Source organism: Ochotona curzoniae, unplaced genomic scaffold (assembly GCF_017591425.1).
Source record: "Ochotona curzoniae isolate NIBS_2020 unplaced genomic scaffold, NIBS_Ocur_1.0 contig_2210, whole genome shotgun sequence".
NCBI lineage: Eukaryota > Metazoa > Chordata > Mammalia > Lagomorpha > Ochotonidae > Ochotona > Ochotona curzoniae.
The window spans coordinates 48,859,841-48,886,848 of NW_024465369.1; the positions used below are offsets into that span (position 1 = coordinate 48,859,841).

The 27,008-nt window shown below is 42.9% G+C and overlaps 1 protein-coding gene and 1 long non-coding RNA gene across 2 annotated transcripts in view; one reads left to right on the plus strand and one right to left on the minus strand.

Annotated features, from left to right (window-relative positions):
* LOC121150942 overlaps positions 1-290 on the minus strand; it is a 160,968-nt gene extending 160,678 nt beyond the window's left edge. Inside the window, exon 1 of the long non-coding RNA XR_005883050.1 lies at positions 204-290. This is a non-coding gene — a long non-coding RNA (uncharacterized LOC121150942). The remainder of the gene's footprint in view (positions 1-203) is intronic.
* Positions 291-833: 543 nt separating this feature from the next.
* On the plus strand, positions 834-8,387 carry NABP1 (nucleic acid binding protein 1). Its single transcript, XM_040971900.1, has 6 exons — positions 834-1,141; positions 1,380-1,518; positions 3,844-3,915; positions 5,482-5,557; positions 5,915-5,981; positions 7,003-8,387. Exons 1-6 carry the CDS (start codon positions 1,051-1,053, stop codon positions 7,170-7,172), a joined length of 615 nt encoding a protein of 204 aa, XP_040827834.1. The 5' UTR covers positions 834-1,050; the 3' UTR covers positions 7,173-8,387.
* The last annotated feature ends 18,621 nt before the right edge of the window (positions 8,388-27,008 follow it).

Consider the following 27,008-nt stretch of genomic DNA (forward strand, 5'->3'; position numbering starts at 1 on the left):
CCGTCTGCTCTCAAGTTGCTGGAGGACCCTGGGCAGAGCACCCATCCTTATGGAGCTCCACTGAAACATGCTTAACACGGCACAGCTGCGCCGACTTCCACGTTCCCTCTGCCAAGCCACGGGCCCCCTCACCATCCGGCCAGTTTCCCCACGGTCCGGGACCAGCCACCCGTGCCAGCACTCAGCTGCAAACTCGTACCCACCTCTAAACCCAACCCTTCTCTGAGACCGTCTGACTAAAGGTCAGGGGTGAGGGCCTGAGGAACCCGAATTAAAAAAAAAAAAAAAAGCACGAATCCCTGAAGTGAGGTAGCCGGCAACCGAACGCGAACGAAGGCGAGGAAGGGCGGGATCGACGTGACGCGCCGACGGCCGGGGCGGGACGGAGGGCGGGGCCGGGCGGGGCCGCGAGCGGATTGGAAGGCCGAGAGGGCGGGGCGTGCGCTGGCAGCCCCCCGGGGGGGCGGAGCGAGGCCGGCTTCTGGCGCCGGGAGGGCGTGGCGGCGGGCGTGCCGACGCTGCCTGGCGTCATAAGGGGCGGGGCGGGCTGGGGTGCAGCCGGCGCACGGGCTCGTTCCGCAGTCGCTGTGTGGGACGCCGGGTGTGCGGCATCGCTGCTCGCGCTCTGTGTTGCTGTCACTGCCCGTCTCTTCCCGGAACCCCGACGGGCCGGGCGAACGCCCGTGCGGGAGCGTGGCTGGGGCAGAGGTGTTCCTCGCAGCCTTTCTTTCTTCTATCCCGAGAAGGGGGCAGTTCGCACGCTTGCGTTCTTGTGGCAGGGTTGGGAGCGGGGTTGGTGTGCGGAGTGGTTCGTCTTTTTTTTTTTTTTTTTGAACTTGGGAGCGTTTTTTTTTCTTCTTTTTTTGTACTCAGTGCCGTGCGGGCTGGTCCCCCGGTCCCTGAATAACCGCCTTGCACCCCTCGCCACCCCCGCCCAAGGTCGCCCCTCCGCCGTCCTCGCCCCGGGCCCGGGGTGGGGGGTGGGTTGCAGAGCTTTGTCCCCGCCCTGCCCACGGGTGTCTCCGCAGCCGTAGCCGCACCTGCCTCAATATGAATGGGTTCAACGACCCACCTCTTTTTATAAAAGACATTAAGCCCGGACTGAAAAACTTAAATGTCGTCTTTATTGTCCTGGAGATAGGTAAGTGGGGTCCGCAGCCCTGCTCCGCGGCCCGGGGCGTCGGGAAGGGGGCGCTGCCGCCCGGAGCGGCGACTCCCCTCCCCCGCCCACGTGGCCCCGGTGGCCGGGTCCTCCCCGCAGCCGGCGCCCGGTGGCCCGTAAGCAAACACCGGAGGAGGAGGAGAGCCTCGGCGGACGACCTCGTTATCTAACACACGCCTTCCCCCATCCCCCCTTCTTGATTTTTAAATCCTCACAGGACGCGTGACCAAAACCAAAGACGGCCATGAAGTGAGATCCTGCAAAGTAGCTGATAAAACGGGCAGCATCACTATTTCCGTGTGGGATGAGATCGGAGGTCTTATACAGCCAGGGGATATTATTCGGTTGACCCGAGGGTAGGTGTGCTTGGAAGTGGGGTGGGCGCCAGTGACAGTTTACACAGTCGGGATTGGCTGGGGGACCCCAGGCGTGAAGTGCAGTGTCTCCTCCGAGGGCCCCTGGGGTGTTAACTTGCAATGTGGGCTGTCACACACCTTTGCAATTACTGTCAATTTCACGCGGCAACTCGCCCCCCACTCCCAGACTCCACCCTTAAGTTTATAGGTTAGCTCTGTTTTTAAAGCTATTCTGGAAGTTAGGCAACCTTTTTCATAGCTTGTTGTAATCTGCACTTTATCTTTTTTTCTAAGTTGCTTATTCAGTAGAATTGTCAATTCTTTTTCTCTCCGCCCCTCCCCCTTTTTTAATGACTTGAAAGCTTGCCAATATTTTACTTGTGGTTGTAATTATTTAAGCAAAGTGGACATAAATTACAAATGGGCTTGAATCTAGCATTTCCTGTTTGTCAAATTTATACTTGAAAAAACTGAGGAGGGGTTTTAGTATCTGGGAGGTTCATTCTGAAACATTCTTGTGTCCTGTGCTGTGAGGGCAGTGTTCGCACAGGCAGCTAGATTCCTTCTTCCGGAAGCACATTGGTGGTTTTCAAGAATAATTCACACTTTTTTTTTTTGATAGACTGTCAAAAATATACCGGAGCTTTATGTTAGGAAGCTGAAAGACCGGGAAAGGATTTTGAAAATAAGATTTGGAACTTTTGGGGGACCAGTAGGATAGTGCTGGTTTGTCAGTCCTGACTTGAGGAAGGCAGACCCTGCGTGTAGATCGTCTCTTGCAGGCCTTACCACATCCACAGGAAGTGAGGTGGTACATCATCAAAGCAGGAAGTGAGAGGCAGGACTAAGACGCCTCTCTCACACTGACTCAGGACGCTAATTACGTCTTTGCAACTTACACAGAGAAGTTCCTATCTGGAAGGGTGTGGCTAAGATTAGTGTAACCTGAAAGCTTTCCAACTCTCCAAACCTCTTTCATCCAGTGGTTAAAATGTTTTTATATATTCAAAATATCATCTGTTTCATATTTACATATCATCATGAGTAATGTTTTCACCAAAAAAATTTGCCAAATGTTAAACCTGGTTTCACAATGTGTATCACATTTTAAGGAGCACAGTTACAAAGGAAAATGTAAAGCAGCTAAAGAAGTTCTGTTTCTTAGTGCTGTGTGACATTGAGAATTTGATTCCTCCATGGTGATCAGCTTCCTTAAAGTGAAAATGACAACCCCTTACTTACTAAGTAACATTCCAAGACCCTAAGAAACACTTAAAACACTTTACTAAAAGCACTCTACTTAGTCTGAACATAACTGGAATTTTTAAAACCAAAAATGCTCAATTTGACTTTTGTAAGGTAAAATGTTAATGCACTGTCTCCTAAATCAGTCTTTGTATGACTTGAGCCATGAATGGAGTCTTTGATTAACTAAACACTGACTAAAATGAAGAGAACTTTATAATGTGAAACTAATAAATTTCTTGTTAATCTGTACTAAAAGATGAACTTTATTAGGCTACTCTTTATTTAGCTAATGCAGTCATTTTTAGTCATGAAGTTATTTATACCACAAAAACCATTGAAAACCAAAACTCGGGCTGACTTGATGCCATTGATTGCATCTTCTTAGTTTTATATTAGAGCTGTTTACTGGTGTCTTCGGCATTTATAATGTTCAGGGTGAGCAATTGTTCAACCAGGTTGCCATCAAAAGTTGCAAATTTTTAAGCAAATGTATGACAGATTTTTTACTTTAGTTTCTTTTCTTTCTTTTTTTTTTTTTTTTCCTTTTTAAGTAACTTTGTTAAATTCTTCCAAACCTCACGAGTTTGGGAACCTTGTATCTTTCTAGGGAGGCTTTCTAGGGACACCTCATACCCTTTGTACATTCTTAATAAGAAAAACTGTTGTTGTCAGTATCTTACTAGACCATGTTCATAAGTATAAAAGTTAAACATTAGGGTATTGCTTTTGCATGTACTGTGGCTGAAAAATAACTTCTGCTTAAGTTTCTATAACTGAAAACTTTTCTTTTGTTAGCTGACTGAAGTTGTATTCTTCTGGGTATAACACTTGCTTGTTTTCTTACTTTCCAGGGCAATATTTGGCTATACAATTCTTTCAAAGTAGCAAGTTAAAACCGAAGTTATAGTATTTGATTTAATGTGGTAGACTTTGAGAGTGATACCACTTATACTTCCTTACTCCAAAAATACAGTGTGAAGATTTACTTGATTTCAGATGAAAGTATACATAATTTTCATATACATGTTTGCATATGCATGTATATGTAAGTTTTCACATACACATTTTCCCCTCTAGGTATGCGTCCATGTGGAAAGGATGTTTGACACTTTATACAGGAAGGGGTGGTGAACTTCAAAAAATTGGAGAGTAAGTTTTAATATGCATTTTATATAGTTTTAAAAATTGGGTATATTGTCTACAGAATAATTGGTAGGTATAACCTTTGAACTGCTTCCATAGTCCCCGGCCCTTTTATTTTTCTTTTTTGAGGAGTATACGGTGTGTTTGACAGCTTTGTGTTACATGCATATGCTGCAGTGCAATGGCTGAGAAAGCTCGTTTCTCCTGGCAAAGAACAGTAAGAAGCTGCAGTTGAGACCAGCTCCAGTGGGACCCTGGCTGTAGAATTTGGAAGCATGTGTCTTTCAGGTGTCACTTGAAGTAGATTCTCTCTCGGAGGTTTGCCAGATAATAAGTGAGATTTGAATTTCAGTCCCTGAATTTACATTTTTTTTTTATTTTCTCTGTTTATGAGTGAGTTTGTACTCTCATTGAAAGGACTGACAGCAATGAAACTGAGGTCCTCTATTTATTCAGTCTAGGTACGGTGCAGGCAGCCGCAATGCGAGCTCCCGTGCTAATGATCTCCACCCTGACCTGGAGGAACCATCCTCTCTGAGGGTGTAAAGGTAATTCAGCCTCCATGGTAGCCTAGACGTTTGGGTTGTTTGATGAAGTATGGTGTAGACCGGGAGCCAGAAGGCCAGCTCGTTGTGGCTGGTCACGCCCAGGAATCTACTTGCTGCTTTGAGGGATATTTAAAGACAGAAGTCACAGGTGGCACTGAAACAGCAACAAAAACCTAACATTGACTAGATAAGTAACATCATTATTTTAATGACAAAACAGGTTCTTGTAAAAGATTAGACTACATATGTACAATTTGCCTTCACTAGAAGGAAAATTAGGATTCCTTTAGGTAGGTTTGTGTTCAGAACAGAGCTGTGTGTTAGGAAAGTAAGTTGTGGCATCAGTGTTGCCCACAGCTGAGGATCCAGTCCCTGCGCACCTGCACACAGAAGCATTTGAATAGGGGTCAGTACACTGCTAAACACGGGAGATCTCTCAGTCCTTGATCACTGCTCTTTGTCAGGGTCAGTCTAGGAGCTACCAAAACTAGTTCTGGTGCTGCTGTTTTTAAGAATGTGGTGGTGAACTAAGAAAGTACTTGTGTGTTATGGTGGTTTACACCATGTAGTTAGCTTACAGGAAGCCTTAGGTAAACTGGTGGCTTGACAGTCAGCTGTCTTTATTGTCTAGAATCCACTTATCACTGTGAATGGTGTTCCTTGCAGATTCACAGTGATCAGGAGAGGGCTGGGCTAATGTGTGTGCATGGCTCAATGCACATGGTCCCTGTTGCTGCCAATGCCACCCTGCAACCCTGAGCAGGGCTCCCTGGCCACACCTGGGTGGAGAAGCAGGACACTGATGGGTTTCTGTGCCCTTGATCTTTTTTTTTCTTCAATGCCAACAAAAAATTTAAACAGAAAATAGAATATTTTTCTGTGTGGTAGACAGTCAAATATTTGTTTTTCTGGGGTACAGTCATTTAGGATGTCTTGCTGTAAGTTAGGCCATTCCTAGTAATTCAACTGGCACCTAAATATAAAGTTAATTTCAGAAGTAACTTACCTTGTCTTTTATTTTCAGGTTTTGTATGGTTTATTCAGAAGTGCCAAATTTCAGTGAACCCAACCCAGATTATCGAGGACAGCAGAACAAAGGGGTAATTAATCTGAGTATAATCCACAGGCTAATTTTGCTGTGTATTCCATGATTAGTTTAGCCTTGTCATAGCTGGAGTGTAACGAGAATTTTGAAAGGATCCCTGGACTAATTTTTACTATATTTTATGGTTTTGAATATGTATCCATAGTATATTCTTGGTATGTTTTTTTTTAAGTGGGGAATACATTAAGATGTAGCAGAATATGTGAACAGTTCGGGAGACATTCCTCACTGGATGGTCTTGAGCAAATCTAAAAAATTATTTGAAAAACCTTGAAGAAAAATGGGCATAGTTATATTGTAATATAAATGTGTTTTTATGTTCATTTCATAAACATTTCAAACTTTATTTTAGGCACACAGTGAACAGAAGAATAATTCCATGAATAGTAATATGGGTACAGGTACATTTGGACCAGTGGGTAAGAATTTTTTTCCCCAGGTTTTTCTTAGGTTCTCTTGATTCTATGAAGATGTGTCATTTGTTTTTCCATTGATTTTTTTTTTTTTATAAAAGTTGTAATCTAATGATTGATATGTGAAATTACTGGCTATTTTGATGAAATGAAAGCTTCTGATTTTCGCAGTCATAGCAGTCAGTCTGTCATGCTAGTGGCTGCCTATTTAAAGGATTACTCCTGGAATGTGATGTTAACAATCCTTTCAGTGATATTGAAAGTCTTCCTACGGCTGCTGTATTTTTCTTTCTTTCCTTCTTTCTTTTTTTTTTTTTAAGATTTATATATTTTTATTGGGCAGGAGAGATAAAGATCTTCCATCTGCTGGTTCATTCCGCAAATGCCCACAGCAGCTGAAGCAGTTTTGAAGCCAGGAGCCAGAAACTTCCTTTGGGTCTCGCACATGGGTGCAGGTTTCCAAGGCTGTAGGTCATCCTCTGCTACTTTCCCAGACCATAAACAAGATGCTGGATGGGAACTAGAACAGCCAGGACAAGAACCAGTGTCCATATGGGATCCTGGCATTGGCAAGTCAGGGATTAATAATTGTGCTGTTTCTCTGGGCCTCAGGAAAGAGTCTTTGTAAGAAGTTCGTCAAGGTGGCCTGTGTTTTATTTGGCCTCATGGCATCAAATTTGTTTGCCTTAAAGTTGAAATCACATAGTCTGTTTTGAAAGACAGTATGTCACTTTTTTTTTCCTACTGTTTCTGATTTTGTTCTCAAGTTGGCTTTTTTCCTACCTTTCAACTAATAAGGATTAAGTTAATTTACAGCGTTTTAATAGTGTTTGGGAAAAAAAAAAACCCTCTAACTTGCCCTTTTTTCCCAACATAAAGATTAAGATGTTTGTTTTTGCTAATACTGTTTATAAGCATCAGAAATGTCTTATAATTTCAAATAGGTGTATTTTCTGTGTCCTACATGAACCATGAAAATAATGATGCATTTTTGTATTTTTTTGTTTGTTTTTGTGTGTGTATTTAGGAAATGGTATTCAGCCCAACCCTGAGTCAAGGGGATACCAGTTTTCACATGCTGGTAGAAGCAATGGCCGGGGACCTATAAATCCACAACTGCCAGGAACAACCAATAACCAGACAGTCCTGACCACAATGAGTAATGGCAGGGACCCTCGGAGAGCCTTTAAGAGATGACTGTGCCAATGCTCACATGTGGTTCCGAAGCGCTACGTGTTGTACTTGAACACTTACTGCACTTTTATTTATTGTTAACTGTGAAAATTATGTACTTTATTGGTTTCCTTTTGCATTTTTTTGGTTTGTTGAGAAGAGTGATTTGTTTTTTATAGCAAAACTGTTAAGCTGCTCATGTCTTCTGTTGAAGAATGGGAACACTCTGAAAAGTAGGGGCATTTATTTTTAGAGCAAAAATGTTGGATATTCTCCAAAAAAAAAACTTACACCCATTTCATGGGTAAATTATGACATAAGCTTTATAGCCTCTATGAGTCTATCTGCTGTACAGATTTTGTAATGTTAACATAAGGCTTAGTGGGAGATGTTCTTTTAATTCAGATAATTGCCAATTAAAGCAATAACTAGCAAAAAGAAAAAAATTGACAAAAAAGAGCCCACACAAGGCTGGTCAGGGCTATCAGCAGTGTTTGGGGATTTGTGACTGTGGGAACGATTGACTTTGTCACTGAGTGACTGCCAGAGGCTGTTTCTAACAACCGAATCATTCTAAATTCTTGTTTCACCAAAAAAAAAAACAAGACTCTGACAGAATTATGGAACAGAATGTAATCTGTACAGTAATCAATGATTTTAGTGGAAAGCTGCATTTTCTTACATTTGGCTAATGCTCTTAACATTTGTTAACCAATCTTGGTGGATTATGTTGAAGGAAAATTTAAAACAGGACTTGAATATTTATTTTTTCAAAACCATGTTAAATATTAAAATGCAATTTAAAGAAGCTACAAATTCATAACAAATGTTGATCTAATTATTTTTGAGAGAGAATTGTGGCCATCACAGTAAATGTTACTCTTTCAGGTCGAGTTTATGTGATGATATACAGTCTTAAGTTATGGATTTTAGGCACTTGGGGTTTCTGAGCCTGAAGTGACTATTGTAGGCACTTTATTTGTGAGGGGTGTGTGTGTGTGGTCAAAGTTTCTGAACACAATTCACATAGCCTTATTAGGAAAAACTAAGAAGTGACTTTCAAAGATACAATTATAGCTTTATTCAGAAATGCAAAGAGGGAGTTTGTTTATATTGTGTTAATGGTACCCACATTGCCTTTTACTTTTGGTAGGAATGGATAATTGGTAAATTTTTGCTTTGTTAGAATTGAAATCCATCTTGAATATTATCTCTTGAATAAAAGCTGCATTAATAACAGACCAACCTAACTTTTTTTTTTTCTAAGATTCTTTTTACTTAATCATTAGAGCGAGAGGGGGTAGGAGAGAGAGAACGTTTCCACATGTTGGTTCTCTCCTCAAATGACTGCCCTGGCCAGTGCTGGATCAGGCTGAGGCCAGGAGCTGGGAAGTTCCTCCAGGTCTCCCACCCAGGTGCAGGGGCTCAAGATCGTGGCCATCTTGCACTGCTTTCCCAAGCATGCTCGCAGGGAACGGGGTGGGATGTGGCCATCAATATTGCACACAGAGGCTTATTGCGCAGTGCCAGCCCCCCAGACTTACTAGTTTGAGTGCAGAGCCAGTGTATCCCACGGCATCTGTAATGGCAAAAACCTGGTGACTTTTTTTTTTAAAAAGAATTGTTTTTATTGAAAAGGCAGATTTATAGAGAGGAGGAGAAACAGATTTCCCATCCACTGGTTCACTCCCCTAGCGATCACAGCGATTAGACAGGCGGATCTGAATCTAGGAACTTCCAGGTCTCTAACGTAGGTTTAGGGTCCCAGGCTTTGGGCCATCCTGTTTCCCCAGGCCACAGGGAGGGAGCTGAATGGGAAGTGAAGTAGCCAGGATTAGAACTGGTGCCTGTATTGGATCCCAGTGTGTGCAATGTGAGGGCTTAAACCACTAGCCTACCACACTGGGCCCCAACCTGGTGACTGCTTAACTACTTATGTTGCGTTATTTTTTTCATATCTGAATTCATTCATTTTAAAAAGACTTTTCAACAATGTCTGTGGTGTTCGAATTATGAAAAGTTGGGCCAAGTTATTTTCCCTGTAAAGCAGAATGCAAATTATTCAGTAAATTCTGCGTATTAGACACTGTGGAACATACTAAGAATTTGACATGATAGTGAATAATTTCGAGAAGTTTATTGAACTACTTTCATAATTAGGTTTATATTCTAGGGAAAATTTTTCCTAATTATAGTTCAGTTGTGTGACTTAGAAGTTTTGCACTTTTTAAATTTTTTACACATTTTTAAAATATCTTGAAAGTTACTTGAGGTTGTGATAGAGCATATCTATCTATGTATATATAGATAGCTAGATATGCCTTAGGATTATACATGTTGAGAATTATACTACAAATTAGTATGACTTTAAAAAATTTTTTTGAAAGAGTCCTGGAGAGTGCCTCATCCACTGGTTTAGTTCCTGAATTGCCACAACGGCCGTGAGTGAGCCAGCCAGGAACATACAGCGTGGATGACGAGAAGTCCAAGCACTTGGGCTATCTTCTGCTGCTTTTTCCAGGCTATTACCATGGACTTGGATCAAAAGTGGAGCAACAGGAATGCGAACTGCCACCCATATGGGATGCTGACATGCGATAGCTTTACACAGCTAAGCTACAACTCTCGAGTTGCCCCAGTATAGAACTGAACTTCTAAGTGGAGGTACAAGCAATGATTTTATTTATGGGAGAATATAGTGTGATCCTGAAAGAATTTTGGAGTTTTGGGACATCAGCACACTGCCACTTAAGGATTGCAAAACTCTAATCCTGGTAGCCTTTCTCCCTTATCTGTAATGTTTGGGAAATTGTACTTGAAATCTTTATAACTGAGCCTTGGGTTCCAAGATTATGAAAACAAGTAAGTCCAAGTTGGAGTTAAAGTTTCCATGCAAGTAAGTAAAATGTTTTCTAAAGCATAATAAATCACCAAATGCCTGTTTTCTAATCATCTCTAAAGAAATATGAAAGTGTTGTCACCCTTTCATGTTGGGATTACATAGAAAGCTAAGCTTTTACTTTTATCACGTTTGCCTCGATAATTTAACGTTGCTCTGTGTTACTTATTAACAAATTTCTTTTTTCTTAAGGGACACCTTCAAAACGAGAGCAAAATGAGCTATAATCCATGACTATTTTGCTTTTCCAGTCTACTTGGACAGCGCTCATCAAGAAACTAAAAGGAAAAACATTTCCCATCTTCCTCCTCCCTGGTGCTTTTGACTGTCATCTTTGAAATAAGTTTAAACAACTGGGAATAGATGTTCAGTATATATACACATTGGACCAGCACTGGGCCCTCTGCAGTAGATTGAAGTGTAATTAGTCTGGTCTACAAGCTCTCCAATGATAGGTAATAGGGCTGCAGGTGTCTTCTCACGGGCATTTAAAAATATAGGTTTTCCTATAGTGTAGCAACTCTCATTTTACTTTCCATGTAGTTTAAAAATTTTGAATATTTGTAGACACTTCAGTCCTCAACATGTATAGAATTATTTGTCGATTTTGTAATTTAACATTTTAAGCAAATGCTTAATTTTAATTTGTTGGGTTGAATAATGCCAAGGATTGATACTGAAAACAGAAATGAGGTTGGTAAAACAAAACAAAACAAAAAAATAGTTGATTTGGAAACTTTGTAAGAGGAAAGGTGGTGAACCAGCCATTGAAAGTTTTCTCTGAAGGCAAAAGTTTTCACCTCACAAGAAGATACAGGTGTCAGTTGTTACTTTACATGTCGCATGAATCTGATATTTACTTGGGCTTAGTTACTGAAATAACTTCCCTTTTCTGGTGTCATTAACATAATAGGTGTTTTCCTCAAGCCATTTTAAGGCATTACATTTTAAGTTGTTACTTTAATTATTTCTCCTTCTAAAGTTGTAGCATCATTAATAATAAGTCATCAAGGATTCATCAACTGGCTGTGTTTTCTACCTGAGAAGGCCTGAGGCAGTCTTACACAGATCACACTGAGCATGGACGTTAAGGCATCACTCTTAAAGTCATTCTCTAATGTGTTGGTAGAGTTCTACACGCAATGAACTAAAACCATGTGAAATAGCGTGAACGTGAAACACCTTCCCAAACAACAGTTCTTTCTTGGAATTACTTGTCCCATTACTGGTGTTTTAAGATCTGTTTATTCCCTCATAACGTGAATGTTTCTAGTGGAAAGAAATGGTCAGTCAGTCACGTACACATGGATGGTCAAGGGACTCAGAGGCGTAGGTGCCTGACCCCTGTGAGGACTTGGGAGTTGGGTTTCCTAATGATTATTTGCTGGGTTGACTAGCAGCCCTGTATTTCAGAGAGCAGTTGTAATGACTAACAGTTCAGGCATGGATCTGAGGAAATCTAATTGTGACCTTTGGAAAGCAGCATTATCATGACTGGTGTGTTACCCTGAGGGATAAGCCAGGAAAAACATTCTACTTTGCAGGTATGTTTAAATTCTCTGCTTCTGCTTCTGTATGCTTTTCTGAGACTGTAGGAGGATTTGGATCTGAATCCTGTAATCACATTACTCTAGATTTCTGAACTGACAGGGTTTATTGATGTTTCTCAAAGCACATTTCAGACTTAAAGAAAAATCCAGACAGGCCATTTACTTAGCATTTTTCCAAATTAACATTAGACCCAAAGATGTTACTAAAGTTTTTGCTACAGTGAGGTAGCTAGTGTGATGTAAAGAAGTTGCACATTTTAACAAGTTTGGCTAAGTTTAAAACATTTTAGATATAGCTCACAATTCTATTGCGGCTCTCCCAGGGGTTGATCCATTGAATGCACTAGAACCCAGGGCTCCTGAGTCTGCCGGTGCTTTGCCTGTTATTCCAAACACGGTTTATGGTTCTGCACTTATATGGTAATCCGTATGCTGGATACAGAGTAAACTCATCAGGTAGATTGTTGAATAAAACATTGTTAATATAAGCCACTGACATGCCAGGTCTCTGAACCACCGAGGAGAATTTTAAGTGTGTGTAGGAAAGCTGCACTAGAAACACCCCGAAACCCTTGTCTGCTGCCCATAATGCTCCCTGTATGAGATGACTTCGTTTAGAAATGACATGTAAATCCCCGTGTGGATTTGTGAGGCTAAGCACGCCTGAGTATGTCCCTGCAATAGGGAGAAAGCAGTGCTGGAGTGCAGGAGGGGCCTCCACGGCTGGAGTTCATGAAGCAGATGGTCCTGAGCAGAGCAGAGTAAGGCCTCTAGACATGCACATTCTGAATTCAGTTCGAATAGAGTTATTCAAGTTACAGCAGTGGTCAGGTCTCTACAGTGGGAGTTCCATGGCCTCATCTGAGTGTAGATCAGAGCTTTTCTGCCTAAATTTTTTAAGTAGATTGCCACGTGGAACTAGCCTTCAGTTTCAAATATTTATAGCCTTGCTAGGAAACCATGACCTGTGACAAGTTGCTGGAATGAAATGAATAACTGGGTAATTAGCGCAACTAGTGCCATCTACTGGGGGGTTTGGGCTGTTTCTGCAGTTGAGGAATCTGGCTTCTGACATGGGGGGAAAGATGTGACAATTGAAAATGGGGAATTCTTGAGGGCAGTTGGGTGGTTTAATTCCAGCTTATAAGCAACCAATATGGTAACATCAAAAATACATTTATTTCCTTTAGATAAAACCCTGAACTGCCACCCCTAAAGCTATAAGAAAAAATGGAAAAGGGTGCTTCATAGTGTAGTCTCATTACATTTGTTACTATTACTGATGGGTAGTGTGAACTACTAAAAATACATTTTGGGGAGTGATGTGTTAATCAAAACAATTGAAGTAGAACACGAAGCTGCCTTAGAAATGTTCTATTGCCCAGTGGCATTTTATAAAGTCCTGGCAAAATGATTGCAGCTGTACTATTAGGTAAGCTTTGCAGACCAGAACCTACTCTAAATGCCATCGTGTGAAAAGAACATAGTTTTGAGCAGAGAAGACCTTGGTTTGAGGCTTGGATCTAGGGTTTATTGGTAGCATGGCCTCATAAAGAAAAAAAAAAAGACTAATGGGATTATGTGAACCAATTTATGCAGAACATCATATGGCTTTAAATTTGAAACCTTTCTCGGGGTCCAATGGGAACGACAAACATGCTATTAGTGGGAAAGTGTTTAAGTAATTTTCTGCTGTTATGAAAAGGTGAGGAAAGTTTTACAATCTTTTCTAGCACAGAAAGACTGTTAGGCTGATAGCTTATCCTAGCAGTCTGTAGGGTTGTCTTCGAAGATGTCACTAGCTGAATATCCTCCCTGTGCTGCTTTCTCAATTACATACATTTTCTCAGAGAAAGAGGAATTGATTTTGAAAATATGGAAAATCTAGTGTGTGTCAGGCTTTGTGCCAGAAAGTTCACTGAGGGGAAAGTAGACGACAACTTTCTTTTTTTTTTTTTTTTAAGATTTATTTTGTTGCAAAGTCAGATATACAAACAGGAGGAGAGACAGGGAGATATTCTGTCCAATGATCCATTCCCCAAGGGACCACAATGGCCAGAGCTGAGCAGATCTGAATTCAGGAGCCAGGAACTTCCTCCAGGTCTCCCACACAGGTGCAGGGTCCCAAGGCTTTGGGCCGTCCTCGACTGCCTTCCCAGGCCACAAGCAGGGAGCTGGATGGGAAGTGGAGCTGCCAGAATTAAAACTGGCACCCATATGGGATCCCACCATGTTCAAGGTGAGGATTTTTAGCTGCTAGGCCACTGTGCTGGGCCCCAACAACTTTTGAGTTCTGTATTCCATTAGGATTGCTATGTGTCAGGAAGTATGGAGGAATTTGTGTCTAATAAAGAACTTTCCCCAATATTGTTTGAAAAATTTCCAGCAAACATGATGTATAAGCACCTCTGTACTAACCACCTGGATTTTGTTAACATCTCATTAGTTAACCACATATCAGTCTTTCCATTCCATTCAATCTCTTTTTTAACACTTCAAATAAAGTGCACGAATACATTTCCCTAAATAGAGCTATTTGTTGAATTTCAAGTTGAAGAGATTTTAAAGATTGCCTAAAAAAAATGTACAGATCCTATATATGCACCCGTGAATTTTTAATTATGGTTTGAAAGGCAGGGTTAGGAGAGGGAGAGATTGATCTTGCGACCCCTGGTTCGCTTCCTGGATGGTTACAATGGCTGTAGCTGCATCAGCCAAAGCTGGGTCTCCCACATGGGTGCAGGGTCCAGGGACTTGAGCCATCCTCTGCTGCTTTCCCAGCCCAGAAGCTTTTTTTTTTTATTCAATTAGTTTCTCTTTAATGAACAGCAGAAATGTTTACATGACAAGTTGTTTTTGAGATAATTCTGTTAGAGCAACTGAGACAGTTACTTCTCATTCCTCTGCATAGGGGTAACTGCCAACAGGGGATAGGTTCCATTCTAGTCCCATCTGTGCGGGTAAGAAATCCCATGTAACAACACAAAAAGCAGCTCCACTGGCTAGCACAGCATTGCCATATTTCTCATGAAAATCCAGGGAGCATTTCATTTGGTTCTGACATGCCATAATTTGCTGAATGTTTCGAATCTTGAGCCCACTTAGTGCATTTTTGACCAAAAGAAACATGATGTGATGGGCTTGCAGCTGCTGGCAGCTACTTGTTTTTCTTGTGGCAAAGAGACCTTGTAGGAGCTCTGAAGTCGTCGTTTGCCTCACCATGTTAAGATTTAGCCAGGACACAAAGTGGCATCCATATGGGATGCTGGCATCTCAAATAGACGGCAGCCTACCACACACATCATGGCTTTGGCCCCCTCAAAAAAAATTTTTTTTTTGAGTTACAGAGAAATACTCCATACTCTTGTTCACTCCCCACATGATCACAACGGCCAGAGATGGGCTGGTCCAAAGCTGGAAGCCAGGAGCAGCTTCTGATTTTCCCACATGGATGCATGGGCCCAAAGCCTTGGGTCATTCTCTGCTACTCCCCCATGACATTAGCAGGAGTAGGAATTGGAAGTGAAGCAGCCAGACCTAAATAGGAGCCCATATGGGATGCCAGCGCCACAAAGAATTAGCTTGTTAAGCCCCCAGACCAGCCCCACATTAATGATTTTTTAAAAGATACTTATTGGAAAAGCAAATATACAGAGAAAAGGATATCTTCCATCCACTGTTTCACTCCCCAAGTAGTTGTGTCAGGCCTTGGCTGATACAAAGCCAGGAGCTAGGAGTTGCTACTGCTTTTTTATTTTTTATTGGAAAGTCAGATATACAGAGAGGAGAGACAGGCAGATCATTCGATGATTCATTCCCCAAGTGATCGCAACGGCCTTTGCTGAGCAGATCCAAAACCAGGAGCCAGGAACCTCCTCCAGTCTTCCACATGGTACAAAGTCCCAAGGCTTTGGGCTGTCCTTGACTGCTTTCCAAGGCCACAAGCAGGGAGCTGGATGGAAAGTGGAGCTGCTGGGATTAGAACCAGCACCACATGGGATCCTGGTACATTAAAGGCAAGGATTCTAGCCACGAGGCTACCGTGCTAGGCAGAGCTAGGAGTTTCTTCCGGCTCTCACACATGGGTGTAGGGTCCGAAGGCTTTGGGCCATCCTCAACTGCTTTCCCAGGCCACAAGCAGGCAGCTGCAAGGGAAGTGGAACAGCCTGGACATGAACTGGCACCCATATGGGATCCCAGCAGCATGTGCAAGATGAGGATGTCAGCCGCTAGGCTATCATACTGGACCTCACATGAATTTTAGCAAATGCCTAACAAGATACAGATATTGCCTTTCTCTAAAAATCTCCCTTGAGTATCTTAGCGGGTCATATGGCCCCATTGACCAGCATTCAGTGTGGGTTTTTTTTTTTTTTAAGTTTTTTAATTAGCATGTTTTATTTTAAATTTCACAGATTATTCACTAAACTGATAGAGTTCCTTTTTCTTTTTGCTAGCACTTTTTTTTTTTTTTTTTTAAATCTTACATAGTTGATTAGAGAACAAAGGGTCAAGGGCTACAGGAAAGTGGGTAAGACCATTGTTTCCACACTAATATCTTTTTTTCTCCCCGTATCTGGGGTCAGGGGAGAAACAAAGGGAGAAGCCCCACTCAGCCTCCCACCCAACCCAGGTCCCCGATGTGGGGCAAGCATTCAGTGTTGTTAAAATCACTCTTAGAGGTGCCTTGTCAGCGCAGTAGGAAGTGTGTCAGTCTCATAAAATCATTCTTAGGTTAGCAAAAGAGAAAAAAAATACTAAGATAATCTCCTGATCCCAAGTTTTAGGATGCCAGCCTTGCCTTCACACCTGTCAGAAGCATCATTCCAGAACCTTGACATTTCTATTTTGTCTCCTTGTTTCAGCTTAAGCTGCAGCTCATCCTTCCAAAACTTATGCCTATTATTCCAAACTACTGGGGGTAGAAAATACTAGATAGCCAGGTGAGCAGGAAGACTTGCCATGCCTGGACTTTGGCTGGCACAGTTGGCTGTCGGTGAGCACACCGGCCTTCAGTGGGTGTTATCAGGTGTAAGCAAAGTGGGGAACCTACAGCAGGGCGTGGCCGGAAGTCTTGGATTGTAAGACAGGAGCAGAGGGGGTTCACTAGAACTTCAGTCATTTCAGGTTACCCCTCCAGCAGTTTTTGATTCTCAAACTCTACTTAACTGGTGAACTGCCTGGAAGTGCCTTTCCCTTAGGGTTTTGTCCTTTTCAGTGGTTGGGATTCTGAGTTACCATCCAGTGAGTGCTAGTCTTGCCAAGCAAACACCTCATGAGTCTGGTAGTCTGCAAGAGAGGAGCCTTGAATGGCAGACTGAAACCCTATACTGTGTGTTTTTTTCCCATATGCGTGTGTATATGTGTGTGCCCACGTGTGCACACATGCACGTGTGTCTACAGTCAGCCCATGACAACATCCCAGTCAACAGAGCTGTTTCTATGGTGTGGCACACATGGTTATACACACGTATTTCCCTTTATCACCTGGTGGTTAAGGATGCTCTCCACCTGCTTACTAGGCTCCCTACGTTTTAGTGGGCATTAATGATAGGCCAAGTATTATGCAACTTTTCTGCATTTTTAAAACAAAGCGAAGTTGTTGAACAGAAATTAGCTCACATTTTCACCCGGGCTTAATCATGACTTCAATGTCTAGGGCATACAGACTCCATTAGTCAAACATTCCACAAGAAAGGAGAGAAGAGAGAAAAAGGTTTTTGGGAATTGGGACAACTAGATACTCCCCCTAACTCTCACAGAGATAGCAGAAGTAGAAGGGAGGAAGAAAAGTTTCCTAAGCACATCAAAACACAGAAGCCTTGAAGAAAAGATAAATTTGACTCTATTTACATCATAAAGATAAAGGGTAAACTGAAAAATGTGTAATTTATATCATTGGCAAAAGATTAATTGCTAATACATAGATGATGAAAGTAGAGATCAGGGCCCAGAGTGGTAGTCTAGTGGCCAAAGTCTTCGCCTTGAACGCACAAGGATCCCATATGGGCACCAGTTCTAATCCCAGCAGCCCCGCTTCCCACCCAGCTCTCTGCTTGTGGCCTGGGAAAATAGTTGAGGATGGCCCAGGGTCTTGGGACCCTGCACCTGTGTGGGTGACCCAGAACTTCCTGACTTTGGATCTGCTCAGCTCTGGCCATTGCGGTTGGTTGGGGAGTGAATCAGTGGAAGAAAAATCTTTCTCTTTGTATCTCCTTGTCTCTGTGTGTCTGCCTTTCCAACAAAAATAATTTTTAAAAAGAAATTTGAGATCAATTACTCTAGATAAATGGACAGTTTACAAAGGAGCCTCTTCAGACATGTAGACTACACTGTCACTGAACTGTACCAATTATAGATTGGGAAAAATAGTGAAAACACTGTGCAATGACATGGATATTTCCTGTGACTCACATTTCTGCCTTTAGGTATCTGTCTCCATGGTTGCAAATGACTCGTGGGTTGCCCCTCCCTGTTACTATGTCCTTGGGTAATCTTCCTCTTGGCTGTTGACACTGAGTCTGTCCCTGCAACCTGCTTTGATGAAAAGAACAATGAGAAACCTAATGATCACAGAAGTATTGGTTCCTTGGGCTTGCTCAGGTTTGCTGTGCTGGAGAGTCTCATGAGACTCGGAGTGGTAGCCAGGAGGAAAGGTGTTGGAGCACTTGAGGAACCTGGGCTGCCAGGCTGCCAGTTGTCAGACATTATAGAACTATCTGGAACTACTCAAGCTTCAGTAGACTGTAGTCACTGCAGAAGGACACAGCTGAATCTCACCAGAATTTCTGATTTCCAGAATCTTCAGCTAGTAAGTGATTAGAGCTTTTTCTTTTTAGATTCATTTGTTCTTATTGGAAAGTCAGATATACAGAGAGGAGGAGAGTCAGAGAAAAAATCTTCCATCCACTGATTGACTCCCCAAATGGCTGCAATGGCCGGAGCTGAGCCCAGCTGAAGTGGGGCCACTGGGAATAGAATCGGTGCCCATATGGGATCCTGGCATGCTCAAAGTGAGGACTTCAGCTACTAGGTTACCATGCCGGGCTCGTGATTAGTGCTTTAATACCACAAAGTTTTGAGGTTGTGTGCTATACACTGCAAAAAAAGGTACATTGGCAGAGTACAAGAAAATATGTTCACTGAAATATTGCTTATAATGAGGAAGCAAGAAACACAGATGCCCACCAATGCAGGGACAGTTGAATCTATGATGCACTAATTCAGTGGAATATTAAGCATATGCAAATTAGTTGGGAAGAAATACGTCTATATTTTATGAAGCGATCTCCCAGATACACTGTATAGCAAAGAAAACCACATGTAAAATAATTTTTGTAGTTTGTCATTTATTTAATAAGGAATAAGTAAGATCTATCACTCTTATCTTTAAAAATGAAAGAAATAATTTCCTACAGATAAATGAGGGGACATGGATAGAAGTTAGAATTTACTGAATAACTCTGACTTTTTTTGTAGGTAGGTACAACTTTAAACCCATGTAAATGTTTTATACATTCAAGACATACACATACAAAACTGAGATGAACATGCTTATATAACAAAAGCAAAACAAATGGAACTGATTGCTAGTGTCTTATTCATATGAAAAACAATTATTTCAAATATTTTAAAAGCAAATTCATTTGTCCTCATTACTAGTAATCATGCCTGACTGTAAAAATGAACTAAGGCATTAGCACTGCTAATAGTAGTATTCTGAGTATATCGTATCTATTCTGCAGTGATTTTATTAACAACAAAAAAAGATACACAGATGCTAAGTAAAATTATAAATTACACAAGAGTTTTAACTGGAAATGTCATTTATAAAATCATAATGTATTTCTTCCAAGACTTATTCATTTGAAAGAGTAACACAGAGAGAGAAAGCTCTAACTCTTCCATCTTCTTGTTCACTCCTCAAATAGTCATACTAGCAAGAGGTAGGCCAATTTGAAGCCAGGAGCCAGGAAGCTCCCCTGGCTCTCCCACATGGGTACAGGGGCCCAAGGACCTGGGCCACTGCCATCTGCTGCGGTTCCAGACAAGTCCTCACGAAGCTGGACTGGGAGTGGGACAGCCACCATTGGCCACGCAAGAGGCTGGCACTTAACCCACTGTGCCTCAGTGTCAGCCCCACATGTTTCATTAAAAAAAAAAAAAAAAAAAGAAAAGACAGGCCTGGTGCAGTGGCCTAGCGGCTAAAGTCCTCACCCTGAACGTGCCAGGATCCCATATGGGCGCTGGGTATAATCCTGGCAGCTCCACTTCCCATCCAGCTCCCTGCCTGTGGCCTGGGAAAGCAGTTGAGGATGGCCCAAAGCTTTGGGACCCTGCACCCGTGTGGGATACCCGAAAGAGATTCCTGGTTCCCAGCTTCGGATTGGCGCAGTACCGGCCATTGCGCTCACTTGGGGAGTGAGTCATCGGATGGAGGATCTTCCTCTCTGTCTCTCCTCCTCTCTGTATATTTGACTTTGTAATAAATAAATAAATCTTAAAAAAAAAATAAAGGAAAGAAAAGAAAAAGCTCACCTTCCCCTCTGTTCTTTGATGAGCAGTCAGGAGTACCTCTACAATTTGGATTATAACTTCTGAGTTTTATTTTTTATCAAAAATAGTAAAATCTCCTTGGAGAAATTATACAATATATAGAATATGAGACAGAAACTTCTGACTGGAAAGAAAGCTATTGAAGAAAACTGGGGTTGGGCCTGGTGCTGCTAGACTAGTAAGATCTGCCCCTAAGAGAAACATTTACCCAGAATTTCACCTACTGTCAGAGCGTCCCTGACCTTAAGGGGGAGAGTGGCCAGCTCTAGCCTGTTCCTGCCATCCTCCTACCCAGGCCCATGGGGGCATGAAGAGTGTGCAAGTTTGAAACTGCCTAGAGGAAAAGGCCCTTGGGGAAATGAAGAGGTGATCATAAGACGGTAGAATATTTCCTTTATATCACCCCAACACAAGTGAGTTCTTTATAGTAGTTCTTTATACCCAGCACATCATGGCCAGCTGCAATGACAAAACGTAATGACAATGTAAATTGAAAGGAAAATATCCCCACTGCTTGAGGGGTCACAGCAGGCCTTGGAACCAAACTCGGATCCTGCAGGGATGCTGGATTTATGACGGAAAAGTTAGCATACATGTGACGGATATGCTAAGGCCTCTAACAAAGTAAACAGCATGCATTGACAGATGGGCTGTTGAGTGCGGAGATGAACATTCTAAGAAAAAATGGAGAGACATGTGAGGGAGCAAAAGCACTACGACTGAAATGAAAAACGCCTCAGAAGGGCTAACTTGGAGATTGAGCACTGCTGAAGAAAGGTTTTCCAAATTTTATGATATTGCAAGAGAAATCTCCAAAATTGAGAGGCAGAGAGGGAAAAAAAAACAGTACCAAAAAACATTACAAGGAGGACAGAACAACAAAGTACAGTGGGACAGGGAGAAGCGACGGACACGTGTGTAATGGGAGAAAGCGATCGATAACATATATAAACGATGATGGAAAAGTTTCCATGTCAGGGAGGCTTACAGAAGGCAAATTAGGATAAACACTGGAAAAAAACTACACTCAAAAATATTCAAGGAACAGAAAATCAAAGAAAAAGAATATCCTGAAAGAAGCCAGAGAAATACATCACATTACGCATACTGTCAAGCTTGCAAGCAAGAATGGCCATTGTGTCCATCTGGGGAGTGAACAAGGGGATGGAATATTTCTCTTTCTCTGCCTTGCTCTATTACTCAAGTGAAATCAATTACATGCTGTGAGTGGGCCACTACCATGACATAGTATGCTAAACCTCGGCCCAAAGCGCCACCATCCCATATGGGCACCGGTTTGTGTCCTGGCTGCTCAGTTCCCATCCAGCTCCGTGTGTGTGGCCTGGGAAACAAGCGGAGGATGGTTCTTGGACACCTGTACCCACCTGGGAGACCTGAAAGAAGCCCCTGTATTTAGATTGGCTCAGCTCTGGCAACTTTGGTCATTTGGGGAGTGAGCCAGGGGATGAAAGAGCCCTGTCTCTTCACTCTGTAAATCTGCCTTGCCAATAAAAATAAATGTCTTTAATAGACAAAGAAAAGAAAGAAAAAAGAAAATTGTCCCCTGTCAAATGCCTAATTGAAATATTTTGGATCAGTTGGGGGTCAAGTCATGAGCCAGAAACTGCACAGTGGTTTGAACAGGGAAAGTTTAATATATAAAGAATTATTATGGTTTAGAAATAGATAGGGAATTAAGGACTTGGGAAGTAAGTTCTGAAGCACAGAGGAGTAGGGGGTGTAAGGAGCAGGTACAACCTCCCACTGACAGAAGGAACAAATCCAGACTGGTCCTTTTCTACGCTGGGGTTGACAGCCAGCTGGGAGAGGTTGTGTTTGTTCTACTGGATGGTGAAGGATGCTACTGAGGTGGTGCAGGCTGGAGAGGGGAGGGCGGCGTGGTGGTGCCCAGCTCTCCTCGGGAAGTATGCACAGTGCGACTAGGTGGGGAGGGGTCGCTCCAAGGAGTTACTGGACAGCCGAGCACCTGAGTGACTGGCTGCACTGGTGTGGCAGGGATTGTATTTCCAGTATGGGGACAAGCAGAGAACACTTGAGCCGGGAAAAGTCATGTTCTCCACAGAGTCCCTCTGGTGCCCTCTACTGGCCACGCATAACATCTTCTCAATTGACAAAAGAAAAGTTCATAGGTAGGGTTAACTCTAGCATTGCACACAGGAAACATTGGAATGAAGAAGTGTGGGTTGTTTGGTGACTGAGGAATAATATATTGTTGACAGATCCCCATACTGAAGTATCGTAAGATGAAATACTAGGAATAATAGGATACCTGTAATATTCTTCAAAATAATTCTGTGAGGGATAGGAGAAAAAGGTATTTAAAGATGATAGCTGTTAAAAATTGGGAATTGATATAAAAGAGCTCATCACACCCTCTTTTATTTATTTTCATTATTTATTATTTCAAAAGTTAACATATGGATGAAGACATAATGTTATCCACCCAGCACCCGATGAGGTTAGGAATCAACCTCGCACCATCTGAACACACCTGACTGGGAAGATGGGACTGTCACTCTGTCTGATGATGGCAGAGGAAGTGATTTCCCTGCGATTGAAGCATTTGATATTGGGACTAGCAGGAGATCGAGGTGCGCATATGCTCTAAGCATGGAAAGGGGCTGACAAAAAAATTGCCTCCAGTAAGCCCAAGTGTGTCAAGCACTAACGGTGCCTAGAATATCCTCGGCACAATGGATGGGTTTATTGTTTTTGTTTTATGTCCATGGTCTAGGCATCATCAATCAATCTGGGACAGGCACTTCTGCCGGCAGTCTCTCCTACTCTCCTGGGGTGGTCTTGATGAGACTCCGAGGTCCCCGAAGGATAGCATTTACCGGCAGCTTGCCATGTGCTCTGGGTCCCCCTTTTTCTTGTGTTCCTAAGGAGCTAGCAGTGGCACCGGCTGCCTCAGCCAAGGCAGCAAGGCAGAAAGTGGGTGCAGCCATGACTCTGGCCGCGGAGTGCGCACTGCCCTGCGGAATTCTGGTGACTTCTGTGCCAGCCGGGCACTGCGGTTCTGCGTAGGCACATGCCGGTAGAGCATGATTTAGGATAAAAAGTTGCTCATGATCAAAGGCGGGGAGGGGGTCACACCAAGGTGTTTGCTGACTAGGGGAAGGAAGTTGGTTGAACGCTGCCTGTAGGATTTGGAGGAAGGAGTTTCCTTTCCTGCCCCCCAGGTTAGCGCTTGTGTGGGTGGCAAGAATGTGTGCTGCTGGGAACGTGTGTGGACATCAATTTGTGTGGCATCAGGGCCGGTGGGAGTACCCGATCCCTGGCCAAAGGAATGAGTCTTCACACTGAGGATCAACACAGGAGGAAGGGAATGTCACTGGGTGATGAGCTTCATAGATGCTTCCCCTCTACGGTGAGACTGAGTTTCATAGATTTAATTTATGGACTTCAGCAAGGATGGTCGGCTTAGCAACAAACTGACACTAAAACCAAAACAAATAAATACATAAATAAATGAAAGAAAGAAAACAATACAGAGGAGAGAAGAGAGAGAACTACTCTTTTACATTTTTAAAGATTTATTTTTATTGAAAAGTCAGCTTTACAGGGAGAGAAGAGAGAAGAGATCTTTCATCCGCTTGTTCACTCCCCAAGTGACTGCAATAGCTGGAGCTGAGCCCATCTGAAGCCAGAGTTTCTTCCAGGTCTCCCACACGGGTGCAGGGTCCCAAGGCTTTGGGCCATCCTTGAATTCTTTCCCAGGCCACAAGCAGGGAGCTGGAAGGAAAGTGGAGCTGCTGGGACATGAACTGGCGCCCACATGGGATCCCGGTGGTTGCAAGTCAATGAGGGTTTTAGCCACTAAGCCATCATGCTGGGCTCTCTTTTACATATTAAAAAAAATCATTTATTTGATGGGCCTGGTGCAATGGTTCAATTGACTAATCCTCCCCTAACAAGTGCCAGCATCCCACTGGATGGTTTGGGCTATCTGTGTTCTAGGTAGCTGCATCAAAGGTGGAGCAGTCAGGACTCAATCCAGTACTTGATACAGGATGCCAGTGCTATAAGCCAGCCACTTAACCTGCTGTACCTCAGCGCTGTCCCTCACCACAGAGTATCCTGAGATAGAATGTGGGTCTCCCCACTGGTGTCTTAACCTCTAGGCCAAATGCCTACTTGCAACAGTCATTCTAATGGTGCACCTACCGTGACACCAACTGGGGTCCCCTTGGATTATAGGGGTCTCACATGGCTCCCCAAGGGTTGTATCCTGTTGTGTGACATGCTGGCCTTTAACGCATGTCTTCATGTTTGATAACACAAAGCAAATGGCTTATCTAGAATACAGTGATGATACCAGCTGCTCAGTCTCTTTTCACAGGAAAAGAAAACCTCAGGTTTTAATTTTTACATCTTTTATACTAAGTGCAATCCTTTGTAAGTAATTGATCGTGAACATGGAACTATACACCCTGTTTTAGTCTCAGGGGAAGTTCTCTTGATTTATTTACCTAAATAAATTTCATGCATTTCACGAGTACAGACTTACTTCCCACCTTACAGTTCTTAAGGAAAATACTGCCAGATTTAAGTGATAAGAGATTTTATCTTATGTGTTGACTTTAGATGTTATCCTTGTAAAATATGTTTCTATATGATTTTCATCATAGAGAGAATCAGACACTTAGCTCTTTGAGCATGGTAAGCCAGTGTTGCACTGAGGGTGTGTCAAAATTCGGCATTTATCATTTGGTTTCATACAAAGCTTAAGTCCCTAGAACGAGGATGGGAGTAGCATTGGAAAGTGAAAATGAAGTTTAAACATAGCATGTGGAGGAAGAAGCGGTCGAAGGCGGGAGACAAGGCTTGCCAGTAAGAGCGATCAAGCAGTAGCGGGGATGGGTAGGGAGGTAACAGACCCGCCTCAAGGACATGAACTTGGCTTTTTAAACTGGGAAACAGAGGTCTGGTGTTACTGCCCACGTGTGACGGGGGGACAGCTATAGCTTATCATCTGAGTCATCTGTACCCACTCCCACCCTTGCTTTTAGCCTCCTATGAAATAGCACAAAAACCTGTTATTGCAAAGCAATCTCGTGGTGGTTGCTCAGAAAGTACGAACGTGCTCTTGATTCTGCCGGCGGCCTTTATGCTGCTTTGTCTGGACCCTCCTTGGAACTGGCGATATCCTTGGGAACTTGAGCTTGTGTTTGCGCTTTTTGTGGAGCGGAGACCGAAGAGCTCCTGTGAAGAGAAGTGCAGCTGGCTCCCTCCCTTGCATTCAGCAGCATCTCCAATTCCTGATTTGAGGGACAGAGAAAGATGATGGGAAAGAGTGAGAAATGTCCTGACGCGAAAGGAGCGAGTCAGGTGGAACCTGACCCAGGGCAAAGCCTTCCCAATCAGGACATGCAGAATCCAGAATCGTTGACACTAGGCTCTGCTGCTAGATCCCAGGGAAACAAGCACTGAGGAGAAAACGGGAAGTGCTGACACCCCGCACTGTGGTATCCACAGTACAAGACGTTGCCCTGTGTTTCCCGTAGCACAGGGTCCAACACGGCTCTGGCCGAGGGACGGGGAGCCCTCCCACCCACCTGCGTTCTCTGCTCCCGGGGATGCTAACCGGGGAGTCCTCACTCCTGGTCCTGCAGAAGTGCCAGACCTGCTGCCGAGCTCAGGGACCACCTGAGACTCATGGGCTGTGAGGGGCTCCTGTACCTCTTGAGGTGGGCTGCTCAGCAGGGAGCTGCTCTTCCTGCGTGGGTTAAAGTCAACATTCACCTTTTTTTAAAAAAAAAATATTTTAAGGGTTCTAAGATTTCAAATGATTGCCTTGCACAAAGCATGGAATTATGTGACTTTATAAAAGGTAGTTTGAGATGCATTATTGTAAAATATATTTATCAATTTGTCTTGCTTGTCAGCGACGTAAGTTTCTTGTGGTAGGACAGTAAATGTGAGTCTTGACTTACCCGTAGTATTTTCTTTAGGCTTTTGAGTGTTTCTGATACAACCTATGTTTTAAAATAAGACAGTGTATCCGGTGATTCCCCAACACTTTTCAAGAGCAGTTTCAGAAGAAAATCAGTTCTGTGAGTTTGTTGTATGTAATTTCCATATAAACCTCCTAAAGCAAAATCAATATGCAATAAAATCCTGACTGCTGGGATGTTTGCTGTCTGTTTCTCACCACGAGATATATTACATCCAATTCCCCATCTTATGTGAGTACATTTGGTATCTTGATACCCCCTTTTAAACACTCAGTGTGGAAATACCTTGCTGTCTGACACTTTTCACTTTACATCCAACTTACTACCTGTGGTTTTTTTTTTTTTTTTTCTGTTTCCAGTAAAAGTTTTATAAATGTGCACAATCCTGGGCCTAGCGCGATAGCCTAATGGCTAAATCTGCACCTTTCCTGTGCTGGGATCCCATATGGGCGCCGGTTCCTGTCCTGGCTGCTCCACTTTCCATCCAACTCTCTGCTTGTGGCCTGGAAAAGTGGTAGAGGATGTCCCAAAGCCTTGGGCCCCTGCACCCTGGAAGAAGCTCCTGGCTTTGGATCAGCTCAGCTCTGGTTGTTGCAGCCTCTTGGGGAGCAGCCCAGCAGATGGAAGATCTGTCTCTCTTTCTCTGTGTAGATCTGACTTTCCGATAAAAAAAAAAAAAAAAACAGATCTTAAAAGGGGAAAAAAAAAAAAAAAACCTTGCACAATCCTATTTTTTCTTCTTCTTGAAAAAAGTTTTCAGAAAAGAAGGAAAGAGTCAATTTACAGGAATAATTAGCTGCTTTTCCTTATTATGGAGGAAGGGAAAATGGGAAGCCAGCTGGCAGGGCCCAGTTCTGCACTGTTTCTTACTGCCCTC